The sequence below is a fragment of the Neovison vison genome, chromosome 11 (assembly GCF_020171115.1).
Source record: "Neovison vison isolate M4711 chromosome 11, ASM_NN_V1, whole genome shotgun sequence".
In the NCBI taxonomy this organism is placed as follows: Eukaryota; Metazoa; Chordata; class Mammalia; order Carnivora; family Mustelidae; genus Neogale; species Neogale vison.
The window spans coordinates 56,020,811-56,041,528 of NC_058101.1; the positions used below are offsets into that span (position 1 = coordinate 56,020,811).

General features: G+C 42.1%; 1 protein-coding gene across 10 annotated transcripts in view; it reads left to right on the plus strand.

Annotated features, from left to right (window-relative positions):
• Nucleotides 1–20,718, plus strand: part of LDB2 (LIM domain binding 2) — a 377,310-nt gene that overhangs the window by 118,114 nt on the left and 238,478 nt on the right. For all 10 annotated transcript variants that reach the window (XM_044226055.1, XM_044226056.1, XM_044226053.1 and 7 more), the window contains exon 2: nt 18,552–18,654. In XM_044226055.1, the coding sequence (XP_044081990.1) occupies nt 18,552–18,654 (103 nt within the window). The remainder of the gene's footprint in view (nt 1–18,551; nt 18,655–20,718) is intronic.

Sequence of the window (20,718 nt, forward strand, 5' to 3'; positions counted from 1 at the left end):
ATGTGGTATGTGACATAACTGAGTGTGCCTCAGCCCCTCCACGAATGTTGATGGGGTGGAGGGGGGCACTGCTGAGTGCCAGGCTCTGAGCCAGAAGCAGGTATTCCCAGTTAGGCAGGATGGAAGTGCTGCTATATTAAAGGTGGTGAGGGGAAGGGATTAGGAGGGGCGGGAAGAGAAGTTCCAGCATATGTTGTCTAGTAGAAATTCTCTGGGCCATACACTGGGAAGAAAGGCTGTACCTGTAGGGGAATCAGGTCAGTATTCCCTGGCTGATAAGGACATAGTACAATGTCTTTTGTGGGTGTTCAGTGGGTAAGGTTTGGTTTCCTGACCCTCAGAGATGACAATTGATTGTTTTAGAAGACATTCCCAAGACAGGACAGAGAATCTGCGTACACATTGAAGGTCTTAATGTATTGAAGCAAGAAGGAGGTCTCTTTGATGTTAGTTCTCAAGTAGAAGCCTTTGTTTCCAATACTGATAAATAAACATATAGACCAGGAGTGCAGAGAAGCTGGCAGGCAGGTGGTGCAGTAGAAGGAGGAAACCGGGGCCCTGGGAGCAGAGGCATGTGCTGGCCTGGGGCAGGGATGAGGGGCAGGAGGTAGGGCAAGGAGAAGGAGGGTAGATATGAAAGCTAACCTAGCAATAAATACCACTGGGGCATGGGTACGCTTCCAAAAGAAAAGGAAGGAAAAAATAGCTAACATTTGTTTAAGAATGATATTCATTAAGACTAAGAGTTTCCGGCGTGTGCTCTGTGTTCCCGTCACAAGGCCTGAGTGCTTTGCACATAGTTGACCTTCACCAGAAACCCATGAAGGAGATTCTATTGTTTTCCCCATCCCTAGGCTTACAGGGGAGAACACTGAGGCCCTGTGTGGCAAAGGAATTCACCCAAGGTCATACAGCTAGTCAGGAATGGAGGTTACTAGGTCGTGTCCTGGGAAGTCCCTGGATCCGAGAACACAGAATTGATCATGACACTTTCCTGCTTCAAACTGTAGGTGAGGTCTCATTGCTTGTAGTGAGTTACCCCATGCCCTCACCATGCTCATGTTGGGCCTCTGTCTCCAGGATCCCAATATTTGGCTCAGATGCCCTCTTTTCAATGCCTTAAATACATCATGGTTGCCCCATCTTGAGGGCAAAGATACTTGAGAAGATTTTTGTCTGATGTAAGTTGTCCATAGGTGGGGGACTAAGGCCAGCTTTGTTACCTCTCTGCCTCCAATGCCTGCCCAGGATCCTTATGGATCTCTTTGTGGCTCTCTCTTCAGGTGTTATGTTTTGTTTTTTAAGATTTTATTTATCTATTTATTTGATCACAAGCAGGAGGGATGGGCAGAAAAAGAAACAGCAGACTGCCCCGCTGAGCAGGAAGCCTGATGCAGGACTGGATCCCAGGATCCTGAGATCATGATTTGAGCCGAAGGCAGATTCTTAACTGACTGAGTCACTCAGGAGCCCCTCTTTTCAGGTTTTTACTCTAAATCAGTGATGTTCAACCTGAAGGCCATTGGGCAGTGTCTGTTAGAACTGAGGGAGGTACTCTTGGCATCCGGTGGGTAGAGGCCGCACATGCTGCCACACTATACATCTCGTATTGCACAGGACAGCCCCCACAACACAGAACCATCAGCCCCCAATGTCAGTTAATGATGAAGTTGAGAAATCTTGCTCCAAAATGACATTCCCCTCAAGGCGATCCTTGGTCACACTATCTAAAATTTAGTCTTTATTTTATTTATTTATTTATTTTTAAAGATTTTATTTATTTATTTGACAGAGAGAGATCACAAGTAGGCAGAGAGGCAGGCAGAGAGAGAGAGGAGGAAGCAGACTCCCTGCCAAGCAGAGAGCCTGATGTGGGACTCGATTCCGGGATCCTGAGGTCATGACCTGAGCAGAAGGCAGAGGCTTAATCCACTGAGCCACCCAGGCACCCCAAAATTTTATTCTTTATTTTATTTTTATTTTATACTTTATTCTTTATTCATATTATTTATTTATCATATATATATTTATATATATATATATATATATATATATATAGCGAGAGAGAGAGAGAGAGAGAGTGAGAAAGAGAATGTGTAGGAGAATGGCTGAGGGAGAAGGAAAAGCAGACTCCCCACTGAGCAGGGAGCCCAACATGGGGCTCGATCCCAGGACCCTGGGATTATGACCTGAGCTGAAAGCAGATGCTTAACCATCTGAGCCACGTAGATGCACCCCATTCTTGTTCTCATTTTCAACTCTATTGGTTTTCTCCTGTGAGCCTACCTCTCTCTAATAAATGATATATTTCATTTACTTATAATTTTATTGCTTGTCATCCACTGGTATTTAAGCTTTGTGAGAACAGAAATTTGTGTCCCTTTTGGTCACTGCTTTATCGTTAATGCTTAGAACATCGTCTAGCACACAGTAGGTGCTCTGTGTGTATTTGTTGAAGGTATGAATGAATTCAGCATCCTAGGTAACCACCATCAATTCATTAGAAAGGCTACTTGGGTTGAAATCCATTTGCCATCCATATGGAGACTATTTTTGAATCCTGGAAGGTGCCAGCATGAGAAATCTTCCCTTTTGCCTCCTTTGGTAGTGATGCTGCCCCATTTTAGCCCAGATCAAGATCCGCCAAAAATGTTTTTCCTGAAGGCAAGAGTGTGACGGTGGGCAGGTGCTTTCAGTGAACAATACATCCCTGAAGAAAGCAGTGTTCTGGAAGGATGCCTTTGAAAGTACCCTTAGAATCATCCTTCTATTTGACAAATAGAGAAACTGAGGTGTAAGCACATAGTCTAGGCATATTTTGCCAGATTATTTGATTTGTATTTGCTTGAAGTCACCCAGCAAAGTGTCAGGATTAGAATTAGAACCCAGTTTCTTGCCTCCCATGGAGATGGAAGGGGGGAAGTGAAAATGCTGCCGGACAAAATTTGGGAGCTGGCAGAGAGACCAGTTTTCTAAAGCTCTCTTTGCCTTGCAAGTTGTGATCTCTAGTTGACAAGGAAGAAAATCGGATAGCTAAATGCAGAGCTTTCTGAGATACTGAGATGCAAATTAGCCCCAACCACATGCAACTGTGGATTTGAGGTTGGCGTGCAAAATAGAGACTTTGCTCCCATCAGACTGCGAGAAAACTCACTTTCATAGATGGGTATTCTCACTCTTCCCAGGCAGGCATTATGTAAGGCACAAGGGACACAGTGAAAAATAAAACAGTGATCCCACCCTCAGGGAGTTTTCAGTCTTGTGAGAGAGATACACTGAGGGGGGTGTCTTATTTGTAATCCACTGAACCAACTAGCTAATTGGATTATTCATTTTCTGAGAACAGGGAACTTTATCTTGGGTATCTTTTATGCCAGCTAACATTGAAGGCCAGAACTATAATGATGGACAAAAACTAACCAGTGCTAATTGTGTTCCAGTCACCGTGCTAAGCTCTTTCTTGAATGTATCAGTTCATTTAAACCTTGTAGCAGCTCTACGATTAGTTACCATTATTGTTCCCATCTTCACAGAGAAAGCAACAGAGCCTGAGTCCCTTGCCCAGACTCACAGAGCAAAAAAGGGCTGGCCTTGGTGTCCAGACCCAGGCTGTCTGGTTGCGAAGTATGCAGGTCGGACCATAGCGGCATTACTGATAAACCCTATTTAATATTCACGGCAGCCTTGGCCTTGGGACTTTTCCCACCACTTAACGATAGTGCTCTCTAGTGGATGTTTACTCTGTTCCAGTCACTGGTCCATGCATTATCTATTTTAATCCTCACAATGAGAGGTGAGATAGCTCTACACGGGGTGAAACAGACATGGAGAGCTTAAGTAATTTGCCCGAGATTACACCGCTACTAAGTGGTGCAGTCAGCATTCTGGATACTACATATATTGTATGGAGTCATACGTACATATAAATTTATTTGTGTATACATTATATATTTTGATATCTAGAATCATGTGATACAGGGCATCAAATAATACATACAATATATGGGATCATACAATATACAGCATTTCGTTTCTGCCTTCTTTCACTTTGCATAATGTTTTCCAGGTATCTGTTAAAGCATTTATCAAAATTTCACTCCTTTCTTTGCAAATAGTACTCCATCACATGAAGATACCACATTTGGTTTATTTATTTGTTCATCAGTTTATGGAAATTTGGATTGTTTCCATTTCTTGCCTGTTGTGGATAATAAAGCCATGAACATTCATGCACAAGTCTTACATATGACCTCTAATTATTGATATTTTCCCACAATCCTTTCTGTTTCTCTCCCATCAGTTAAAAGGGACAGATTCTAGAATCAGATGACATGGATTTGAACACTTGTCTCCAGCATTTTTCAGATGTGTGATTGGGAAGATGAAGCTGCTTTCTGAGCTTTGGTTTTTCCACCTGTAAAATGAGGATAATAACAGTAGCTTGCCTGGAAATGTTCAAATGCTTGAAGTAGATAATGCACAGTGCTCAGTTCATAATTAAACATACAATAAATGTGTGCCAGGTAAACAATGGAAATACAAAGAGCCACCCAAAGGAGATAATGTATCTGCCCACAGAGTCTGGAGCTGAATTGCTAAGACGTGAAAAATATAATAACTAGGCATCATGTAAAATAAAATAAAAATATAGTACTAGAGGAGTAGTCAGCATGAAGTTTGTATGAGTTGAAAAATTAAAAAAAATAATGTATCTGTATATAAAATGGAGACTTTTTAGTAGGTGGAAGGCCTTTGGGGCTTCCAGCTGGAAGCAAGACTTGGGTGGGAGTCCTATTGAATGAACACAGGTGATTAGGACAGAGTAGGGGAATGTGGGGTAAGGAGGATATTGCAGATACAGGGTAAAGGGTAGAGTTTGTCAGGTTTCAGTATCCTCGAGTAGGGTGGGTATTGAGTGGGTAAGCAGGCTGGAATCTGCCTCCTGTGCCCTGGGGCTTGTGGATCCAGGTCTTGTGGACCCAAGATAAGTGAGAAGTGACCACCATCCACGAGTTTCCAAGTCCCCCCCTCTCCAGCACCATGTGGAGAGGAACCTACCATGTGTGTTCACTTTTTTGATATTTCCACAATGACATGTGTGTGCAGTGGCTATTTTAACTTACCTTTTCTGGATAACAAGTGAAATAGAATATCCTTTCATAGCTTTATTGACCATTTTCTGGGAATGATAGTTTTTCATCCTTTGTACTTTTATATTTGATTGATTTCTGATTTTTCAAAAAAGTTTTTATTTTAATGCCAGTTAGTTAACATATGGTGTAATATTAGTTTCAGGTGTGTGATGCAGTGATCCAACATGATTTCTGATTTTTACAGTTCATTATACATTCTAGTTACTAACTCTCTCCCAGCCTGTCATCTAGGCTATAGCATTGTTTACAGTGTCTTTGGTCGTACGGTATGTTTATATCTTGATATATTCAAATGGATGGCTTGTTTCTCATATTATTTGTCCTTGTGGTGTGCTGTTGACAGAAGTTTCCATTGTGCTGAGATCATACGCAATATTCTTCTACCTTCTAATGGCTTGAAAATTTTTTCTTCATGGACATGTTTAATCCATCTGGAACTTACGTTCTGTTATGTGATGTAGAACCAAACTTATTTATTTTTTCCATGTAAAAAGCCAGTTGTTTCAATCCTGCTTATCAAATAGTCCATCCTCCCCCGAATCTCTAGAACGGCCATTTCGACTCTACACTCTGCTTCCGCCATGCTGTCCTGCTCTCTGTTCCATTTGCTTTCTTCCTTTTACATCAGAACATAAGAATGCCTCTGTGTCATTATAAACCACGGATGCACATTATTTTTAAAGATTCCTCCTTTTCCTTCTCATGGACTTCTCATGGTTTCTTGAATCATTCCTCTCTTGCAGGGCGGCACATTGTTTTAGTTTTTATGCTGTTATGAATGCTCCTATGGTGAATATTTTAGTGTATAAAGCATTTACATATTTTTGGATTATGTCCTTTGGATGGATTCCCAGAAATAGAATTACTGAGTCAAAGGGCATAAATATTTTTAATGCTTTTAATTCATGGCATATATTTATTTAAAAAATTAAAGTGCATAAAGATTCTGGTAAGTTCCTGGTACTCTATTATGTAGTTGCAGTCAACTGGGCTATGACAAGTCTGAGTCTGAGAATGGCGGCCCTGTGGAAGCAATTAATGTGGTCTCCTCAATAGATTTATCTTTTCTCTTTTCTTGTTTGTTTAGCACATTTTTGGTATATTCATTTATTCTGTTGTTTATGAAGCACCCAATATGTGCCTGGTTCCGTGGGAAAGCGGGCAACAGGATCCTATGCGCCCAACGACTTGCCTTTTCTAGGAGGTAGGAAGACAATAAACAGATTTCATTTTATTTTATTTTTTTTAAGATTTTATTTATTATTTGACAGAGAGAGACACAGTGGGAGAGGGAATATAAGCAGGGGGAGTGGGAGAAGGAGAAGCAGGCTTTCCACTGAGCAGGGATCCCGATGCGGGGCTCCATCCCAGGAGGCTGGGATCATGACCTGAGCCAAAGGCAGACACTTAATGACTGAGACACCCAGGCACCCCAACAAATTTTAAAAATCTAGTGATAAGTGCTTCCTGGAGGAAAAACATTGACTGATGTGAGAGTGAGCTGGATCCTGTAGATTACAGGGTCAAAAATGACCAGGAATAGGGGTGCCTGGGTGGCTCAGTTGGTTAAATGGCTGCCTTAGGCTTGGGTCATGATCCCAGGATCCTCGGACCAAAACCCCATTGGACTCCCTACTCAGTGGGGAGCTTGCTTCTCCCTCTCCCTCTGCCTGCTGCTCTGCCTACTTGTATTCTCTTTCTCTCTCTGTCAAATAAATAAGTAAAATATTTTAAAAATGACCAGGAAACTGAGATCTGAATGACAAGGAAGAAAAAGCCAGGCCAGGTAGAGCAAAGTCATCCACTTGGTTAAGGAATAGTTAATGCAAAGGGACCTATGGCAGAGCAGGAGTGTGGCCCCAGTGTAGAAGCAAGGTCCCTGTGGTAAAGGCCTGGATCCACAGTTCAGAAGTGAACTGAATCCAGAAAGGAAGACCATGTGCAGACTTAGTGTGCTCCCTGGTGAAAGCAACAATGAGGAGCCATGGGAGGGCTCTAACCAGGAGTGGTGCAACCAGTGGCATTGTTTCAAGGCTTCTCTTGGAGCCTAGGCTTCAGGGAAGTTAGAGTCCTGGTGGAAAGAAGGACAAAGAAGCAATTATTCTTGTCCAGGCTGGAGTTAGCGGTGGTGGCAGAGAGAGAGGAGAGTGCATGGGTTCCATTGAATTTTGAAAGTAGATTCATGGGAGTTGCTGACAGAATAGAAGTGTGGGCTTAGGAAAAGAGAGGAATCAAGAATGTATCCTAAAAGGTGGGTCTAGGAGACTGAGAAACTGGCATTACATTGTTGAGGGAGAAGACTGGAGAGAAGAAGCCTGGTGGGGGGTGGAAATGGGGCTGGGTCTGGCTTCCATCATGTTGCATCTGCAATGTCTCTTTGGTTCCCCAGTGGGGCAATTGGTTAGGCAGCTGGCGCCACAGTTCTGGAGTCCTAGGGAGATACTGAGAGCCGTGGTACAGGCGTGGGAGTCACTGGTAAATTAGGGAGAATCTAAATCCTCTGGTAAACAGGTGTGAAAATGGAGAAAAGAATGGAAACCTTCAACCATGGTCAAGATAAACCTAGCTTCGGAATATGTTCATTTTCTTCTATTTATCTTTGTGAACAAAAATCTTTTCTTTTTTTCCCAAGTAGAAGAAGGAAAAACTTGAATTTTCTTTTCCAGTGGCTCCTTGATGCCTCAGTCTTGGCCCAGTCTCTTCCAGTTTTTAGTTGTGACTCCACGAATTACTCTTTCATTTGATTCTTATGCAGTTGGGCAGGTCACAGAAACAAGCTTTTGCATCTTGCAAGTATTTCCAGAAATGTTTTCCTGCCTGCTGTGTTTATGTTGGAACAGAAAATTTGCACGTGATTTTATGATGAGCTTTTCTTAAGACATAGAAGTTGCTGCTTCATCACATTATGCTGTGTCTCAGGACCCCTGGAACCTGGGTGCTGTAATGTAATAGGAGCTATGGGGCTCACCACCAGAGAGGGGCCACCAATAAGACCCCTGCTTTTTTTTTTTTTTTTAAGACTTTATTTATTTATTTGGGAGAACAAGCAGGGGTGGTGGGGGAGAGAGACAAAGAAAGTAGCAGACTTCCTGCTGAGCAGGGAGCCTGAGGCAAGGTGGAAGTCAATCCCAGGACCCTGGGATCATGACCTGAGCTGAAGGCAGATGCTTAACCTACTGAGCCACCCAGGTGCCCTGAGACCCCTGCTCCCAGAGTGAGGCCTTGCTGTGTCATTTTCAAAGTGATTTGCATGGGGTCCCCAATATGTTATTTTTCATATGTTAGAGTGCATGAGTCCATGTTGGAGTAGAAAACAGAAAATTTAATTATGAAGAAAACGTTAGTCCTCTTTCTCTCCAGAATAATGCAGATAAGAATAGGCAGTGAAGTTCTGTGGTTAGGATGAAATGTCCAGGAATCAAAATGATTAGGAATCCAATTCCAGTGTTGCCTCTTACTTGATCTGTGACCACCTGAGGCATCAGTTTCCTCATTTAAATTGTACCAATTTGATCAGGATGCTGTGAAGACTAGGAAATAATTCATTGTGAAACTCTTAGCATTTTCCTTGATTCACATATTAAATATTTCATACCCTTGTGTGCCAGAAACGTGAATGGAGAAGACAGTGGAAGTGTTCAACCATCAAGAGAAGACAACTATTGTTTTTCTTCAGAGTTTTGAAAATATGCTTGGTTTTCATAAAAGACATATTTATTTTGTTAAGTTATATAATTTAAATACTCAAAAAATCAAGTACAAATTTGTTGCATACTGGCCAGGTATTTTGTGCTCTGTCTACAAAAGGTACAAGATATGGATATAGATTTTACCCTCATAAAGCTTACAGGAATTAAAAGGAAATGAGTCTTTCATCATAGATATGATAAGTCCAGCAGCAAAGAGCTCAGCTTTGGGTGTGTAAAATATGTGCACATTTTAGTCATTATTTTTAGATTATCATAAATAACATTTCTCTTTGGATGTTCACAATTAGTTAATGATTTGGTGGGTCAAGGATGAAGATTGAAATGCATGAGTTTCCCTAGGTGTTTGGGGGAAAAGATACTGACATACCTTTTGCTCAAGAGCCCTATCTGCCAGATGCCGAGTCTTGTCTTTCTGTTTTAATACACTTCTTTCTCAAGACAGCACCCACGTGTCCTAAAGAGTGAAATATTGTGAGCACTTTCTGAAGGGAAGCCTTGAATTGTGAGTTGAACCCTGAGATGGTCTATTGGGACACATAATTTACCATTTGATAACATGGTGTTTTAAAATTTCTGTTAAAATTACAGCTGATGTTTCTTGTTAAATAAGATGCAATTTAGCCGAGAATGAACAAAATCATAGATGACAAGGAGAAAGAAAAATGTAATCCCAGGGACATGAGAATAATAATAATAATAATAATAATCCCATGATAAAAAGAGAGGATTCCAAATGATCTCCTTGTGTCCAACACATGCTCCCATAATTACTGTATCATTTTTATTCCTCTGTCTTCGTGTAGAATTTCACAGATATGGACAACCTTGCTTTGGGATCTCTGTTCAAGAGAGAGCCCCAAACAGTGCACTTAGCACTATTGGATGTTGAAACAAGTAAGAAGATAGTAAAGATCTTGAAGAACATTGTTTTGGATGAAGGGACATCATAATATAATAGAGTGGTTATAAGAGCCCCAGCTTAAGAGCCAGGGTCCCTGTGTTTGCACTCCCTGCAACCTGGTAGCTCTGTGATCTGAGCAAATACTGAATTTCTCTGTGCCTCACTCTTCACATCTGTAACATGGGGTTTTTGGAAGGATTTATCCCACAGGCTGTCTGTGAAGTTTCAAGGGTTTATGTTACTCAACCTGTTCAGAATGGTGACTTGTACATAGTCAGTGCTCTGTAACTGTTGACTGCAATGATTAAATGTGGCTAATTCGGAATAAAAGTCATTTGATACATGGTTCGAAGAAAAAGTGGCTAGGGATTCAAGAAGTGAAAGGACTATTGCAGTGAGAGAATGTAAGTGACCTGCTCTCCCTTAATGGGAGGGGGCCTCCATGAAAAGAAAGGCACGAGGTTGGGGTTCTTTAATGTCTCCTGTCTCAATACAGGAGCGTGACGGGCAAAGAAATTTCGGGAAAGCAAGGGATGACCCAAGTGTGCTTCTGCCTCTGTCCTTGAGTGCGCTCATTCTTTCTTCAGTGTCTTCTGAGAGAGGTGAGCTGACAAGTACAAAATGGGAGTGACCGAACTGGTAAGATACAAATTAATAGAGTGCTGTCCGTGTGTGTGTACTAGGAGGAAGGGTCATAAGATGTTATTTTCTAGAACCACGAGATACTAGAAAATTCAGTGCTCTTCTCATCTTCCTGTTTCCAGACCCCTTCATACACCCTCTCCACTTTGACCTGTTTAAGTTTATTTTAATAAAAAAACACATTTTTCAAGAAATAGATGCTTTATGTATGGTTTCATTCTTTAGAGGGGGTGTATGTGTGCCACGTGACAAGTGGTTGCCATGGTAATTTCTCATTATTGTTGAATTGAAAAATAATTACTCTGGCAAAAATCCCACATAACCTGTCAGTGCTTAAGTTACAGATGCCGGGGGGCAGCCCTAGCCCCAGGATCCTGTTTTTGGTGGAAAGGGACGGAGATGGGAACAGGAGAGAATCTGGGATGGAAGGAAAATGCTTTTGTGGATTTTTAAATGTAATTAAGCCTCTCTTCTGCTATTTGACCCGAGTGCCTCTCTCGTCCTGATATATGATTTCGCTGCCAGTGGTATTTGGACTCACCTGTGAGATGGGACAAAAGGACCAAGGATTTTAATCACAGAAATGCATACAGGAGCTTGTTTGGAGTGGAGAAGCTTCTGTGGCATTTTTGCCTAATTAAAATATACAAGAATTATCGACACCACTCCCCTTGCCTGTGTTTAGGCTGAGTTAATTTCATCTTTATTTACCTGGAGGCTGCTCTCTGCTATTGTTACTTTCCAGCTTTGGGAAAATAATCCACTTTTTACTTATTAATATTCACTGAACACTAAATGTGTACTGCTCAGATACCAAATGACAGCAAGCATTGGGAGGACCTGTCTCCTTGGAAAAGGCATGGTTCGATCAGGAGCCTTGTGGCAGGCAGGGTGTACAGAGCAGGATCCCCACCTCCTCCCATGCTGATTCTGTTTCATGAGTTATTTGGAAGGACCATGAAGAGCCTATGCTTTCGTTCTTGTGTCAGCATCAAGAAATAATCCTCCTTTTGTTTAATGAAACCCCTGAGATACACTCTACCTTAAGAGAATAATAGGCAAATTGCTTAATTTCATTTTTTAATTTAATAGTTTATTATTATTCCATTACTGCATCTTCTTTGGACTTTTAGATGCTCATTCTTCTCCTGGCAGATTGGACTCTGTTTTGTAATTATGTTGATCCTCTTATTAGATCCCACTTGGAAAGACATTCCTTAGAAATGCACCTTGTTTCTTCTTTACCCATGCATCAGTCAGACCAGAAGGCTTCAGTTTGGAAGCACAGAGACCTCTCAGTGTGAGAGCCAAAATATAGACAAGTACATACCCTCTTCCTGTGTACAGCCAAGTTAGATATATGCTCCAGAGAACTTCTTACACATATACACAAAGCGACATTATAAAGATACTTATCATAGCATTGTTGTAATAGCAAAAAATTAGAAACTGTCTAGAGATCATTAGTAGCAAAATGCTTAAGTAAAATATATTACATTCATTCAGTGCACTATTATGTAGCTTATATAAGGGAAGAAGTCCTAATATATAAAATATATAGGTCTCCAAAAAGCAACATTGAATGAAAAAAAAAAAAAAAAAAGCAAGTTTAAAGAAAGGAACTTAATGTATGAAAGCATTTTTTAAAAAAAGATTTTATTTATTTATTTGAAAGACAGAGATTACAAGTAGTCAGAGAGGCAGGTAGGGAGAGAGGAGGAAGCAGAGTCCCCACTGAGCAGAGAGCCTGATGTGGGGCTTGATCCCAGGACCCTGAGACCATGACCTGAGCCAAAGGCAGAGGTTTTTTAACCCACCCAGCCACCCAGGCACCCCGTATGAAAGTGTTTAAATAAAATATTAAAAACATAAAATAAGACCACATATGAATGGCATCCTATGTGTGTATAAATATAAAAGATGGGGTAGGAAGAGCCAAATGAATTCCACAAGACAGTTGTTTATGGGAGCCTGGGGGAGGGGAGGGGAGGAAAAAAACAGAGCAGGATATGGGATCCAGGGCATTTATATTTATTTATAATTTTTAATTCCTTTTAAAAAGAAAAATAAGAATTTTTATAATTGTTAATGCTAGATAATGGGTCCATGGGTCTTCACATTATCTTCTACTCTCTATTTTAAAAAATTAATAAAGTAAAACCTCACTTCCTTAAGTTACAGTCAGTGAAATATATTCATTTAACCAACATTTTGCTGAAAAGGACAAGAAAATTACCCAAAAGGTGGTGCATAGCAATATGGATGTGAGATCATTTTGAAAATTCCTGTCTCCACGTGAACTTCTCACGTGCACGGGTGGTGCATTTGCTTATGGAAAGTGAAACAGAGAGAGGGCTTAGCTTGAACACCATCCTGGTTCCCCTGCCTTTGAGTGTAGACTCTCAAGGCTCCCACAACACTTGAGGAGGTATATGGGTATAGCCTCTCCATTGGCTCATTCCATGTTTCTACACCTTTATTGGGTAATCCATAACTGGGAGCTCTGTTGAGGGTGGAGCCAAGCCTCATGCCTTGTCCCTCCTTTAAGTATCTCCCAGTTTACTGGAGGATTATAAGGCAGTGATTCAATTATCATTTGATTCACATGTTAATAGGGGTAGAGTTTTCAAGTTTTCCTAGCACAGGGGACAGTAGAAGAGGAGAGCAAAAACTGTAACTTGGGGTATACTATGCATTGGAGGCCAAATAGCAACATATGCAAAGAGAAGCAGGCAGCTGAGGGTTAACCAGGAACCCTTGGTTCAGAGAGATAAGTTGCCCAAGGTCCCTTGGCTACATAAGAAAACTGACGATGTTGGGCCCTTTTCAGTGTGGTAAGAATGGCTTTTCCTGGAGGGAATGTTTTACGGCATATATTCCAAATGCCACGCCTATTATAACTGCTAGTAACAGACTTGCACACCCATCCCACACATCTAGGAATCAGACCTCAGGCCTTTGGTTCTTTTTGGAGGTCATTCACCATAGCCCTGACGTGGAAGTCCCAAAATGTTGATCTTGACCTACTTGTCAGTCTCAAGGCACTCCTTGGCTAATCTCCAAGTCAGTTTGATTTGAGAGGATTGAGCCTCATCCCCCCTCAAACTTCAGACTTGGTGAGCTTCTCTTTGGAGTCCTTGCTGCAAAACAACTTGGCAACTTTACTCATGCAACCTCCTACTGGTTGGCTGCTAACCTTGACTATGTTGCCTGCTTTGCAAGGAAAACTGGGAATTTTGTGGTTCTTCCATTTCTCCAAAGATGGAGGCGCAAGGTTTACAGTCAAGAGGTGGGGGAGCCTAGCCTGTAGGTACAACTGCCGAATGTTCACCGGTCCCTTTTTTTTTTTTTTTTTAAATTCCGTTGGCCCCTTGCTCTTCTTCCATGTGGCCAAGCAGAGCACCTGTAGCCTTTGCAAGGCTCATATCATTTGAGATGACTAAAGCTGAACAATGGAGGGGCTGAACTGTTACTGTTGCCCACAGCTCATGAGATGGCTGTGAGCTCAGAACTGAGCTTCTACCACCCAGGACTGTCTGACCTCTGCCACAGGTTTCTTCTTTGGTTCCACAGAAGCCTTTGTAGGTGCATTTCAGCCAGCCTGAACACCTAGCCTCATCATTATGCAAATGTCTCCTATCAAATTGCCTAACTGATCTCAGGAACTCAAGTAGGCAGCAAAGTGGAGGCAAGACGTGTATAAAAAGGAAGTGGATTTTCAGAGCAAGCACATGAAGTTGGGGGAAAGGGAACAAAATCTGAAAATGCCCGAATCAGAGATCTGCTCTGGCAGAACTTTCTCTAGGCATTCCTGGCCGCTTCTTCTATACTTGTGAACTACCATCACCTTCAACCTAAGGTGAAAAAATCACTTTTTAAATAGAATTATTTGAAGGAAATCATGGACTAGTAGGTCCATCAGTTGTAACAAGGGGGTATTGATAATGTGGGAGGCTGTGTGGGTGTGGGGGCAGGTAATAGAACCGTGTCCTCGCTCATAGTTTTGCTGAAAAATAAAATCAACTTTAAAAGTTGGACTAGAGTTAGACAGACTTGTAAGTGAACTTCAGATTTACCACCACTTTCTAGCTGTTCGATCTTTACTGAGTAGTTTGAAGTTTCTGAAATTCGGATTGTCTATTTGTAACTATTTTAAAAGTCAAATGAAACAATAATGAGTAATAATAACTGCCATTTATTTTACAGCTACTATGTGCTAGGCAGATACTTTTTAGTCCTCAGAGTGCATGGAAGTTATTATTCCCACTTGATACATGAGCAAATAGATGCAAAGAAGTCAGGTGACTTCACTGAGGTCCTCCAGCTAGTAAGAGGCAGGATTCACATGTTGAATCCATGTCACTGTGACATGGAGGTTAAAGATATCACTTCTCCAAAAGGCTGCTTGCTCTACCCCTTGGTAGCAACTTGGATAGTTGTGAATGTAAGAGGGTATAACTCATGTAAAGCCCTTAGAAAATAGTGAGTTCTGGATACGACTGTTAACCCAGGGCCCCTGACACATGTGTTTTTTTCATCATCTGCTTCCTTCACACACAGTCAACATAAGACTGACCCATACTTCACAGCAATTTTTTGTCAAAGCGTTACTCCTTTTATTCCTTTTCCTACATAAACACCTATCCTCTCCTAACTAAAGACTAATTCAAAAGCTTTACATAGGAGTGTCTAGGGATAGTTGATAATTACAATTTTAAAATGCATCAAAAAATTGGTGTGCCATTTGAGAAATATCAGCCAAGAGACAAAGTAGGATTGCAACAATCGAGATGTCTGGAAAACTTTGTAGAGTGAGTTTCTTAAGTTGGGTCTGTGATGGTACGCTAAAGAATTCCATTCATTCATTCATTCATTCATTCATCAGCTAACCCCCCCCCAAAATATATATATAGTAACTATTCTGTCTCACATAATTACATTTTTCATTTTTAGTTTTGAAATGTTCTTTTAAGCAAAGCCAAGTGATTCTTTTGTGCATATAGTCACCTGATGTAACCTTCCCCCTCCACACCTGTTCTGACATTTCCTGAGATGCTGACTTATCTTATGTTCCATTGCAGTTGGTTGTGCCTTTCTTGTGCCTTTCTTGTGCCTTCTTGTGCCTTTCTCCTTCTTGTGCCTTTCTCAGCTCCCGCCAACCCTTGAGTGTCTAGGTGCTGTGGACCCTGTGTGGCTCCTCCCTGACACTTTTTACCCTTACTTCAGTCCAAGTCCTTCCTTTGCTCCCAGCGCCTTCGGGTCAGCCTGGATTCTCCATGGGCTTTTGCCTTTCACTGCTCCATTTCCTAGCAGGAATGCCAGAAACCCAGAGTCAGATGACAGGCAGATATAGGTGCAGGGTCTGATTTAGTCACAGGCCTTTGAGAAATCACTAGGGCAAAAGAGATTCGATATACCCCTGTTCTAACTGTTGTGGGCAGGTGTCATTGCCAGGCAAATGCATTACATGTAGTTGGAATGAGAAGAAACGTGCTTGATTTATCAACAGGCTTTTTATAAAGGGCATTTTTGATATGGTTCTTTAGAACATGCAACACCTCCTCCTTTAAAAACGATGCTAAAGATGGTAGGTAGAGGCGGGAAAAGTGCATTTTATTCATTTTCATTATGCTCTGGGCATTCTGCTGGGCACTTTAGACCCACTAATTTATTCATTCCTCACATCAAGTCTGCAAGATAATTGTTATTATGATTATTGTTGTCACATGTACTCCGCAAGAAAATTATTACTCTTATGTTATTATTTTTCTCAACTTGCAAGTAAGGAAACAGGCTCAGGAAAGTAAACTAAGTTGTCTATGCTCACTGCTGGGAAGAGCTGGGATGAAGCCCGGGTCTGAGGGCTGCCAATAGGCGTTAGTTCCGCCACTGACATCATTCCACATGGGGTACTTTGCCGTGTGAGGCAGGACACTGACCGTCCCTGGCAGTGGGAAGCAAGGAGCTGGACAAAGAGACCAATCTGAGACAAAATATTCCCTTTTCATTCTCCCTCCCCTTCTTTCTAAGTCCTAAACACCACCTTGGCAAAGATTGCCAGAGAAATGAGTCAGGCAGAGGGTGGGGCTCAGAGGTTAGAGGGGCTTGAGTCGAAATCCCAGCTCCACTATTTATTGGCTGACTGTACTTGGCAAGTTCCATTTACCACCTGTGCTTTGGTTTCTGAGGTTGTAAAGGAGGGGTAGTACATAACGGGAGTGACTTCATTCATTCACTGAGCAACTTCTATTGAGTTGTGCCATGGGCTCGGCACCATTTAGAGCAAAACAGAGCCTCTGTTCACAAAAATATTAAATTATACGGGAGAGAACGGACAAAAAAAGCCAAAAACAAAATAAATAAACCCCACCCAAAACCAACAACAAACAAACAGAAAACGGGGAGGGGGTAAGGAGGAAAATACACATAAAGCACTTAGAATAATGCTTGGCATGTGGTAAGCACCCAATAAATGTTAACTATTATTCTTTTTCCATCTGTGTAGCAATTTGAAATAAAATAAACCAGTGTACCCAGGCTCTCAAATGGGGTTTCTTTCCCCAGCTGCTTCTTCAACTTCCAACCAAGCCCACTGATATTTCTAGAAACTCTGACAGCTTCCGTGACACCCAGACTTCATGCTGTGGTCTTGGGTCTGGAGGGAGACTGTTAGTCTTCACCTGGGTGTCTCCTGCTCGTGGGCTTGAGCCCTTTGAGGGTAGGGACCCATCGCTCAACGAGCTGTGTGCTCTGAGGGCCTGCATGTAATAAGTGCTCAATAAATATTTGTTTTGGGGTGGGGGAGGAGAGATAGTTTGTATGTGGAGCCATGAATCACCCCTGGGTGCTTTTATATGTACTTTATTTTACCAAGAAAAGTATTGGCTTTTGGTGTGGTGATTGGGAGGAAGCCAGGGGGGGGAAAAAAAAAGATGAAAAAATTCATTTGCCTGAGCTGTTGCTTTTCTGAAAACCAGAACAGACAGCATCAATCTTTGGTGGCCCCTTAATTATTCTTTCCAGGACTGAAGGCTCATTCCTGACGCCTGCCAATGACAACAACTTAATGTCCTCATAAGCAGAACAACTTAATGGGAAGAAGAGAGGCTTGCAGTTTCTCCACCCAGGCCATGGCAGTGGGGGCCACTGAGTGGGGAGCTGCCCCTCCCTCCTCTGACAGGCAGTTGCAGGACATCTCCTCCTAAAGTTTGGCACTGATCAGCTATTCTCTGGGAAAAGATTGTGCTTAAGAATTTGGGGGTACATGGGGCAAGATGCAAAGCACAAGGGCAGCTGTGATGCCCCCTTTTAGAATATAATGCTTGGCATAACCCTCCTGATTCACTCTGATAGGAGCCCCCGTCCCCCCCAAATGATTAACAGTGATTTTAACTGCTTTAAACCGGGACAGTTTCAAAGCGTTTTCTGGATCAACAGGAGACACTCAATCCATGACAAACAGAGTTCACATGGATAGTTTGCATTCTGCTGAACTGCTCTATTTTAATGATCATGTTAATAACAAGGCAACAAGATTGCCTATAATCTTAAAACAATCCTCGAGAACAATCCATATGCATGTGATGGGTGTTTGTACAACCCTGGACAGTTATGTATCTTCTGTCTGCGGCAATATCTGTATCTCATAGGACGTTTGCATAGGGTGGGGCTACAAGTCACACACACCCCTTTTTGAACTGATTATCTTTTAAAAATGTACTCTCCTTAACCCGGTTGTGATATGGTGGTTTCTGTTTGTAAAATCAAATTCTGAAAAGAGCGGAGAGAAAGAGCGCCCAAAAAGAAGTTAAATGCATTTTACATGAAATGTAAACCCTTTTTGTTAAGAAATGTCACATTGTGTTCCAAAGTACATTTATTAAATCTCCCCAAATATGTCCTGGAGAATTAATTTTCATTCAGTTCGCGTTCACTCATTTGTTGAATTGGAATTCGGTCCCCATTTGAGGCAATTAATTTGGGGAGTGACCACACGCTCGCCCACCCGCCTTCTAGAACACCCACACACATATGCTGAGTAACAGGCAAGTGGTGGCTGGGTTTGTCTTTCTTTTTGCTTTCCTTTTCCTCTTTTGAGGTAGTTTCTGTTCTTGCCTGTTAAATAAATGATCTGTCTCTTTGCAGGATAGCGACAACCTCTGGTGGGACGCGTTTGCCACCGAGTTTTTTGAAGACGACGCCACATTAACCCTTTCATTTTGTTTGGAAGATGGACCAAAGCGATACAGTAAGAAAGAAGTTTATTTTTCTCATATTTCTTCTTTTTGCGCCTGTAAGAAAACCACAGGGGTCTTCGGAGAATAGCACAGGGCTGACAGTCTGACAGTAACACCTCCCATCCTGAGGAGGTTCTTGCTTCCCGTCAGGGCTTTGTCACCGGGTGGCAGCCTGAGTCGGCTGAGAGAGTTTTCCTTCGAGGCTGAGAATGTTTAGGCACCTGTCTGTTTAGCGAGTGAGGCAAATATGAACCAAGTCACCCAATGATAAGTGGGAGCTGGATGGCGGAGTTTCCGTCCACCTCTTCCCTGTGACCCTGCTTTATCCCTGACAGCTGACACTGTACACCCAATGTTACACTTCTGAAGGTTCCTTAAAGAAAGAAAGGAAGGAAGGAAGGAAGGAAGAAATTCTCATAGTCACTGCATCAGCCACAGCTTCCTAATTTCTTCTTATCAATTATCTCAGGTATTTATCTGACAAGTGCTATCTTTTCTTGGGGGTGGGGGAGAGAGGCCACTCCTGCCTTGAACATACAGTTTTGGATTAGTGTTGACAGAATTATAGTCCCTTGTCTTTCCAGCGAGGGATAACTCTGTAAAGACCCTCAAATTACTGCCTGTGGCACCTTGGGTAGCAGCGGATTTGTCCTGATTAGGTTCAGCCAACTTGTCAGAGATCAGATTTGCTAGTTGTGCTATAAGACCAAGAGACATAGAAACATCAGCACAAAACCAATTAATGTCCGGTTAGATCAGAAAGAGATGTGTTTTCAGAAATCAGGTTGCACATATGAAAGGATCTGTCAGAGGGTAAAACATCCCAAATGTCACAAACACAGAGATGATGATGGAACCAACCACCGTGTGTCTGAACCCGCCAATCCAGAGCACTAGGCAATGGTAAATAATAAGGCGCATGAGAAACATGATTAAAAGTCTGATTGTTGCTAAATATGTTTCAAAGGCACTAGAGTTTTTTCCTTTTTTTTTTTTTTAACTTTAGAGGACTTTGGACAACCTAGTAGTATTTGGATCTATTGTATGATGAGCTGATTAATTATGCTAATACATGCATGGTGATTTTGCCCAAGTGGCAAACTGGGGAGATCAGGACACCTTGAACTTGCTGCTCAATTGGAACTCATTGCCAGGAACATCTCTTTAGTTGTCTTTGTTGTGGGCTTTTAAGGGTGCCGGATGTTTCTGGTAAGTATTTTGGGCGAGAGGGGCTGCTGGTCTGCCAGACAGTGGGTTGTTTTAGAATGTCTTTGCATTCAACATAAGGACTCCCGTCATAATCACTGGCAAGCCTAGCTCAGGGAGGTCCTGCAGAGTGAACTTGCTTTCCTGCGTGTGGGTGCCCCTGAGCAGCCTCGTGCCCTGGAGAGTAGGAGAGTCGGGTGCAGAAACCACTGTTTCAGAAGTCCCGGGAGATAAATGAACTCCGCAATCCAACAATTACTCTCTCCCCAAAAGCCTGCCTGATCAATGGTGAATAATTTCGAACCACGCAGTCATCCATCCTCTGAGCCTTCTTATTTTCTGTAGAGGCACAAGCTCAGATAACTTCCAGTTATCATTGTTTTATGTTCTTGTGGGTCTCTTTGTTTCATTTCATTTTGTTTTTTTGTTTTGGGAGGTTTGCTTGTTTTTTGTTTTTGTGTTTGCTTTGTGAATCCATCAGGGTCTGCTCAGGGAACTAGAATTACAGTTTTAGAGTACATCATACTAACGCAACAGGGTTTCAGTCTTCCTTCTGCCCAGCCCCCAACCCCAGCACCATTTGAGGGTAAGGCATGATCAGCACCGATTTAAGATCTTACTTATACCCATGCACAAGAGTAAACGCCTGACTATAAGCCATTGTTGTCCAGGTTTCTTTGTTTCTGTGAGCCAAAATATTTCCCGAGCAGAGAAGAGAAGCAAAGATGATTGACAGTTTGGAGCCGAGTCTCATCAGCTGCTTTGCTGACAGCCTGGTGATGTGCACAATGCTGCTGATGTGTGGGCAAGTGACAGGTGATTGACAGCACAGGACGGGGAGACAGGGAAGAGGAAGCATGCTTAGAACG